The sequence below is a fragment of the Ananas comosus genome, linkage group 7 (assembly GCF_001540865.1).
Source record: "Ananas comosus cultivar F153 linkage group 7, ASM154086v1, whole genome shotgun sequence".
Classification (NCBI taxonomy): domain Eukaryota; kingdom Viridiplantae; phylum Streptophyta; class Magnoliopsida; order Poales; family Bromeliaceae; genus Ananas; species Ananas comosus.
In genome coordinates, this window is record NC_033627.1 from 11461008 (window position 1) to 11469568 (window position 8561).

Here is an 8561-nt window from a genome sequence, read left to right on the forward strand (position 1 = left end):
TATATGTATATATATATATATATATGTATATATATATATATGCTACTATACTATCAATAGTACCAAATCCTTGGTACTATTGAGTTTTCGGCTGTTGGATAAAAGAATGTGTGGTTAGGATGATAGTGGTCCCCTAGGGTTGAGTGGGTGGTTGGTTTAATAGTATAATCTAACGGGTGAAAATGATCAAATGATAGATCTAACGGTAGAAAACTCAATAGTATCAAGAGCTTGATACTATCAATAGTATAGAAGCCGGACTCATATATATATATAAAAGTAAGAATATACAAAATTTATATAAAATATTGACTATTTTAAATCGACTATCCCACCTTTCGAAAATTTGGTTTTATTATATAATCTTTCATATTATTTAATTTGAGTGACGATACTTTGACTTTAAAATTTTAATTTATGGTTTAATTGACTTTACAAATTTAGTTGGTATACTTTATGTAATTCTAGTAATTATATATTTTCATTAAAATAAGAAATTAGTTTAAATTTTGAAGTCAAAGTGCCGTCATCTGACTCAAATCAAACAAATTGAAAGATTGAATGGTAAAATCAAAATTCTGAAAGGTTAAATAGTAGATTCTGAATGATCCATAGTTCTTCAGGTTTTTTCTTTTTACCAAAAAGAATTCGAATGCCTTCTTATGGTTTATCATTTCTTATTTTAGTGCTATACCATTTTAACCGTATCACTTAAATACACTGTAGCCTTTATTTTCGTTTTTTGTTACACCTTCCGTTAACTTTTTCGTTAAATTCAAATCACGTGCTACATACGGGTGTAAAAAATGTCTCACAAGGTCGGTAAAAAAAGGCATGAAACTTTTTAGAGCTTAATCCTGAGCATTATTAGTAAGTTCCAAACGATGAAACAACGACGATCTACAACATATATGTGCGCGGCATGTGACTGTTTTAACAAGAAGTTACCGGAGAGTGTAACGAAAAATAAAAATAGAAACCATGGGATACTTCACACTGATATACTTAAAATCATTGAATACTAAAGTAAAAAAGTGGTAAACTACAGAAGGATATCTCAAGTATTTCCTAAGTAAAATATATTTGAAATTAATTATATTATGCCAAATAAAATTAAAAAAAGTTTACTTAGAGTCAGTATGATATTTGCACATTAAAATGATACCTAAATAATTTTTCTATACTTTTATATAATGTGAAGATATTTGATAGAATATTGCAAATTCTATGTGCAATAATGGTAACAGAAAAATCTTTCTTCATAATAGCAGGGTNTTAATATGTGTCGCTTGAGAGACCATGAATGAGCCAATCAAAAACATCAAAAGAGGGGCCAAAATTTTATAGTTAAAAATTTTTAAGTAATAAATCAGTGGTTAATTAGTTTTTATTTTTTCGTTACTCAAATTCTGTAAAAATTAATTGGATCAATTGATGATTAGTTATTTAGTTATACGAAATTTAGATATTTATTGAATTTATTTTTTCAAAATTTAAGAATTCTTAATTTAACAAATTAGAAGAAATTCTACTAATCAGCTAAAAATTAGAAGATAAAAAAGTATCAATTCAAATGAAAAAAGTTGTGAGGCTTATTTCAAAATGGCCTATAGTTGACGGATCTCGATGTAATTTTTCAATATTGCCGAATAAAAAATTCATGTTGCGCGCCATATACTGAATAAAATTAAAAATTTTAATTCATCTGCAAAAGCAAGGCCCAACCAATCCTAATAATTAAAAATTGGGTGGAAGATGACGTTACTGTATAAGTGCCAACACATCAATAATATATAAAGATAATACTGCGAGTGAACTAAAATACTTTTTTAAAATTAAAAACCAAGGCTTAAAATTATATGATTGTATTATTTCCGAACATTTTTTATACAGAAATTAGGAAAGTAAACGAGAATGAATATTTACATATTTTAAGTTAATTCAGCTCAATTATGTTGCTTTTAACTGAAGCTCAATGTGAATGGTTTTAATTGCGAGGACTACAAATGAAACCCTAAAAGGATTCGATTTCGATTTCGATTACGATTTTTATTTGTACCTGAACCAAATCTAAATTCAAAACGAACCTCGTTCAAAAAATTGTTTACCCCCTCTTGAGCAAGTACGGATGATTTACCCATTTTTATTAAGGAATAATTACTTATATACCCCTCAAAATTTTAGAAATATCTCATTTATCTTTATTTTTTTTTTCCTTTCCAATATACTCCTCATATGTTCCTCCGTTATTCCAAAATATCCCTACAGTTACCATCTGTTAAGTTAACTTGAGTTAAATGTAAGTTAAATATCTATTAGAGTTAAAAAAAAATTGAAATACCTCTTTTGTCCTTAACTTAAGGGCAAATTAGAAAAGTTGGTAATGATAGAAGTGTATATTTGAAAGGGCAAAATAGTAATTTCATACAAATAATAGCTACTGCTAACCGTTTATTAACGGAATTTAACTCTAGGGGTATTTTTCTCTCAAAAAAAAAAAACTCTAGGGGTATTATTGAAATAATTGGAACATAAAAAGATATTTTTAATATTAGCCCTCTAAGAGTGGTAAACCAGAAATTCGAGAATTTTTAGGGGTATATAAGAAATTGCTCTTTTATTAACTTAGGTATAATTTTAGTTCCAATTATGAATCTTTTATTCAAAACAAATAATACTTTATTCCAAACAAATGAATCCAATTAAGTTAAATTCGTTAATTGCAAAACAATTCAGTTTCATCTTGATTTTGTACTAGCCAAAGTGGGCCATAAATTAGGAGAGATTGCACTCTACAAAATTATTTTGCCTATTAAGAACTTTTCCCGAGAAGCAGCAAAATTAGCATTTCGCAAACAAACAATCCAAAACTTTTGCTATTGACAAAGGCTCTCTGACACAATCGACAAAATGAGCTTATGCGATGATCTCCACGAAAAAGTTCAGTAATGCTTCTTTGAATAACTCAAACAGCAAAACTAAGAAGCTCGAGTCGGGCCAAACAAGCCCTAAACCCCCAAGCCCTTGCTAGTCTCCTGGACACAACTGTCGAGAATATTCTGAACATTTTGATTCGGTACAATTCTCAAAATTTTCAAATGAAACATTCATAGTTGGTTGAAAAGAATGCTCAGAAACCATATCAATCAGAACCAATACGCCCCTGCTAGCGAACAATAATAGGATCTACACTCGGCAATTCATCCTTGGAAGAACAATTGGAATCACCTATTCTTTGTACTTCAAGACGCTTCTCTTCAACCTCGGATTCGTCAAAGTCGTCGTCTTCCGGATCTAGCGCAGCATTTCGACAGATGTCTGATGCTCTTCTGTGCAGATTTGGTGATACCTGACGCGGCGAGTTCATTTGGATCATTGAGCATGAAGCCACCACTCGCAACGACAGCTGCTTTGTATGTGAGCACACTCACTGCTGTATGTTTTCATCCTGAAGATACATTAGCACAAAGATTTCAATTGGCTAACCATAGTTGGCAAAGTCAACTGTAACAATCCACAGTAAGCAAAGAAATTCATAAAGGGAAGACTGGGGAATAGAAAACACATTGCTCGCTTTCAAAATTTACGACTTTCCACAATCGGCGACTTATAATCTCTTTTAAGCTCTTCTCTCTCCCATTCACCATGTGTATTCTGTATTTTTCGAGAGAATAAATCTGAAGGCCACGTTTTATTGTTCATAAGAAAAGTTTGGTTCAATAGGCCTCGAATCAAAATGCCCATGGCTAATGGAGAAGCAAGAATGACCAGGCTATAAGTGCATTTGGTTTAGGGACAAATTTTATGGGGATGACTTTTTCTTTATCCCTAAGGCCCAGGTTGATGCATACACATTTTATGCAGTATATCTCTGTGATTTACTAAAGAAGCATGTGGTACATGGCAAATGGGGATTGTGATTGAATTTCTAGAATGGATACCATATTCGACTTTCAAGTTATTTTTTCCATAATAAGATAAATCATCTCATAGGTGAAATATACTAATCTATCAAATCATGGATGCCAAGAATATGCAAGGAGCAAAAATCAAACAATTCGCTTGCCATCACACATGAAAATCTTCACACGCAGTAAGTTTCTGGATACCTTGTTCTAACGTCCTAACAAGGCCTAAATTATCTGAGTATCCTTGGATAAGAACAACCAAGTGCTTGATTTCGGGCAACAGGAGTAATGATAAGGGACAAGCACAGGCTATAGGAATAAATGATGACTACAACACCAACATTGATGATAACAATATTTGGGAATATCAAGGGATAAAGTGATGAATATATCACAACTCTTATTAAGGATTGGATGATATAGGAATACCCAAGTTATCCTAGGAAAACCCAGTTAGACCAGAACAACAACCATAAGTTCTTCCTACTGTGCTTGCCCAAACAAAAGGGGCAATTTGAGTTGCCTTTTTGTTGTGCTGACCATAAAGTTCTTCCTACTGTGCTTGGCCAAACAAAAGGGGCAATTTGAGTTGCCTTTCTGTTGTGCTGCATACCTAACAGTGATGTAAAAACCTAGAAAATTGATGAATGAACAACAAAACTCGCAAAAATTAGTGATAAATATTTTAATAAACTTATACCTGGAGATCGTGAGATAGTCTCTTATAGGATTCCTCAATGATGGGCTCCCTCCAGTTAATACCGAGGATCCTCCTGCAACACATATATGCTCGACTCCATCAGTAAGTCCTATGCTGGTTTTCTCTTCCCGTAGTCTATTAGCTTATTGCATCAAGTAGATGTCAACAGACTCATTAGAGTATGACCTGCGAATATTTGAAGGCAAAAGGGGGCAAATAATTCAGGAATTTTATAGAATTTACCTCACATAAGATGGTAAAGTTCAGGGAAACACAAACAAATTGGTTCATCTTGTACTGTTTGGAATTCAACTTCTAATCAGCTAAGCACGCAGAACGTAGCCCGTGGCTAGATTATAAGGAGTCCAGAACTGGTTTAAGATGGCCAAACTAAGTAGTAGGCCAAGATGATGCACCTAGGTCTCGCAACATACAATAAAACCGATACACAAAGGCTTTGCCATACTAAATAGCAAAAAAAAATTGAGCTTCTGGTTTTCCATTATGGGCTTACCGAATAGTAAAATAAAAAAACAAGGCTATGGAAGCGAATAAGTAATTAAAATTGGGAAAAATATAGGACCACAGGAGTGAAAAGGTGACAAGAGGGAAGGGAGAACGTATGATTTTGCAGTTGTTCGTCAATTGAGTCAATAGGTTTTGTCGAATAGGTAATCACTTGTTTCTTTCTTCCAATAATTACCAGGAGAAGATGTCTATCCATTGGAGTTTGTAGAACTATCTTTCACGTGCATTCCAAGTGAAGATGGGACAAGTGTGTGTAGCCAAATTAAAATCGTTTTGCTTGTTGTCAACTTACTTTCTCTGTTTCTCACTAGTGCAATTTCAGAATGCTCTCAATATTTAGCACCTAAATCATTGAAGGTATTGTTAATATAACAAAGCATTATAAAACCCTCAAAATTACCCAAGGGAAAGTACTGCAAAGAAATTAATTTAGTCCAATGATTTGCATATTAGTCTATTACTGGGTGTACCTGCAAAGGCTTTAGGTTCGAGCAGACAACGGGACAACCATTAAAGCTTTGCAATAGAATGACTTCACCGTGCCGCATTACCTGAGTTTCGATTACAACTGTGAGAAATATGCCATAACTCATATGAATGAGATTACATTCAACCCTCGTAGACTCACCAAAGGTTTCTTGGACGAAAACCAGAAGGGTCTAGATAGACATGAATGAATCAGCTTCTTGTATATACATGACATCACGTCACCAAAATTCTGCTTTTTCCTTGCCACTTTCTTGACTAACTTCTTTTACTCAAGTATTTCAAGAGATGGATCAATGTCTCTGTTTAAGCTTTTGTAGTCTTATGAGAATGTCAACCATATAATGCATGTTTGGCTTGGCTTCTGGAACATCTTTTCTACTTCCAAAAGAAAGAGGCAATCGTTTAGAAAGAAAAAAAACCTAGTACCTTCTGCTCTTTCTAAAAGCGAAAACAAACTTGTAGACCCCAAAAATGAAAAGCTCAAATTTAAAGCTTCTGCTTTGATATAGTTCTACTCAAGCAACACGGTTGCATGAGCTCCAACTTAACCAAACAGGACCACCAATGGCTCAAAAAATGACATCATGCTCTCTAACTAACTTCAACTTCACGCGCCATAGAATCCAGCAAACTGAGGCCAAGGTTCTTAGTCGGACCCTTCTTCTCAAGATTGGATCTCAAAGATTCAACAACCTCAAACTTCCCAAAGGAAGCATAAGCATTAGAAACTAGAACCGCATTTCCAAAATCACTCGATTCTGTTTGAAGCACCTTCTGACCCACATCTTCTACCAGATTTATATTTCCATACAAATAACACCCTCTTAAAAGAGCCTTCAGAGCATTTAGATTAGCATCGTCCTGAATTGCGGATATTAGCTCTCGAGCATCATCCAACCGACCAGCTCGTGCAAGCATGTCCACCATACACCCAACATGCTCTCCTCTCATCTTAATACCCTTCTCTTTAATCATTTTTCTGAAAATAATTAGCCCTTCATCGACCAAACCTGAGTGGCTGCAAGCCATCAGTGTGTTCAAGTATGTTACACTATCCGGCTTTTCACCATACTTCTCCTTATCATAGAAAAGCAAAAGCGCTTCTTCCCCCTCGCCATTTAAACCGTATGATAGTATCATAGAATTCCACGAGACTGCATCCTGAGAAATCATCCCATCAAATATTCTACGTGCTAGAACAACATAACCACATTTTCCATATAAAGCCACCAGAGAGTTCTGGACAGATTTGTATAAAGACAAGCCCGATTTAAGAGTGTATGCATGGAATTGTTTAGATATATCAAAATTTGCAAGCTCGGAACAAGCCATGAGTATACCGACCATTGTGACCGAATCGATGACAAAATCCTCTTCTTTTCTCATTTTGCTGAGCAACTGGAGCCCTTCGATAGGTTTTCCATTTTTCACATAACATGATATTATTGCAGTCCACGAAACCAAACTCTTCTTCTCTATACAATCAAACAAAGTTCTTGAAGAGTTTAAATCCCCAAATTTGGAGTACATTGTGATGAGAGAATTCATGATAGGAACCCCTGACTTAAATCCACGAACAATTATCTGGTTATGAATCAACCTTCCTCTGCTCGCATCACCCAGGAGGGTACAAGCCATTACCATATTTAGCATGGTCACCATATCAGGCTCAATTCTATTAGTTGTCATTTCGACAAACATATTGAGGACTTCAATGGGGGATTCGAGTCCTACCAAAAAGCCCATCATCATAGTGTAAGTAACAACATCAACAATTTCCAGCTTTCTGAAGCACATCATCGCGGTCTCGAGATTCCCAAAACTGAGATTCATGTTAAATATGGAGTTCATCACCGATTGATCCAATTCAAGCCCAATTTTGATCACGTAACTATGTAGACTCTCGCAGAGCGCGACCAAGCCATAGCCGATACAAGCCGGAACAACATTTATCACCGTGACGGAATTGGGTAATAGATCGAATACCCAAAGCTTCTTAAAGAGCAAAAGAGCTTCTTCGAACAGCTCATTATGAGCAAACCCAGCAATCATAGCATTGCACATAACCAAGCTCGGCCCGGCCGTATCATTCAACAAAGCGTACGAATCCATCGGCCGGCCACATTTCGCGTACGAATCCAACAACGCCGTCCCCACAAATGGATTCGATCCCAACCCGCCTTTGACAATTCTCCCATGAACCGACCCCGCGAAACTCGCGTCCCCCAACCCCACCGCGCCGACGAGCACGGCGACCATCGTGAAGGAATTCGGGGGCACACCCCGCTCGATCATGCGGGCGAAGAGGCGGGCGCATTGCGAGAAGCGCCCATTGGTTGCATAGCCATAGATCATCGTCGAATACGCGACGACGTTTCTCTCGGGCATTTCGTCGAACAGGTGGCGCGCGGTGGCGACTTGCCCGGCTCGGCAGTGGCGGTGCATGAGCTTGAGCTCGGCGGCGGAGGAGATGCGTTGGGTAGGGTTTTGCGGAGAGGGAAGGGCCATGGAGGGGTTGGGGCATTGGGTGGAGGAGGAGGAGGAGGAGGAGGAGAAGGTTGGGTGGTGGTGATGGTGGAGGAGTGAGCGTGGTCTGCGACAGTTGAAGACGCGCAGAGTAGTTAGTAAACAGTGGCCGAGCATTTTTAAAAATGAATTCAAAAGCGCTTCGGTTTAAAGCGCTTTGGTTGAAGCCTCAGCGTAGGGATGTCAATAGGTATGGATACCTGAAATACTATCCGAATCTGAACCTAAACGGGATGAATTTATTCGAGCTAAACGGATATGGATTCGGTTATGGGTATAGAAAATAAAAATCCGACGGATATGAATACGGGTATGGATTTTGTATTTACCCAACCCGAACCCGAACTCGAACCCGAATAAATTATATATATATATATATAATTTATTTTTATTTATTTATATAATATATA

The 8561-nt window shown here is 36.5% G+C and overlaps 1 protein-coding gene across 3 annotated transcripts; it reads right to left on the reverse strand.

Moving 5' to 3' along the window:
* Nucleotides 2898-8270, reverse strand: LOC109712358 (pentatricopeptide repeat-containing protein At1g11290, chloroplastic-like). 3 transcript variants are annotated; one of them, XM_020235885.1, is made up of 4 exons: nt 5765-8270; nt 5607-5687; nt 4609-4681; nt 2898-3448 (listed from the first exon to the last, which is right to left on the reverse strand). In XM_020235885.1, exon 1 carries the CDS (start codon nt 8266-8268, stop codon nt 6217-6219), a length of 2052 nt encoding a protein of 683 aa, XP_020091474.1. In that variant the 5' UTR covers nt 8269-8270; the 3' UTR covers nt 2898-3448; nt 4609-4681; nt 5607-5687; nt 5765-6216. The 3 variants fall into 3 exon arrangements, with proteins under 3 accessions (XP_020091474.1, XP_020091472.1, XP_020091473.1); XM_020235883.1 differs by having other exon boundaries at nt 4609-4794; XM_020235884.1 differs by lacking the exon at nt 2898-3448 and adding an exon at nt 3722-4521 and having other exon boundaries at nt 4609-4794.

Excerpts from the sequence above, each read along its gene's own strand:
- LOC109712358 (XM_020235885.1), bottom strand. The coding sequence starts at position 8,268 with ATGCTCGGCCACTGTTTACTAACTACTCTGCGCGTCTTCAACTGTCGC.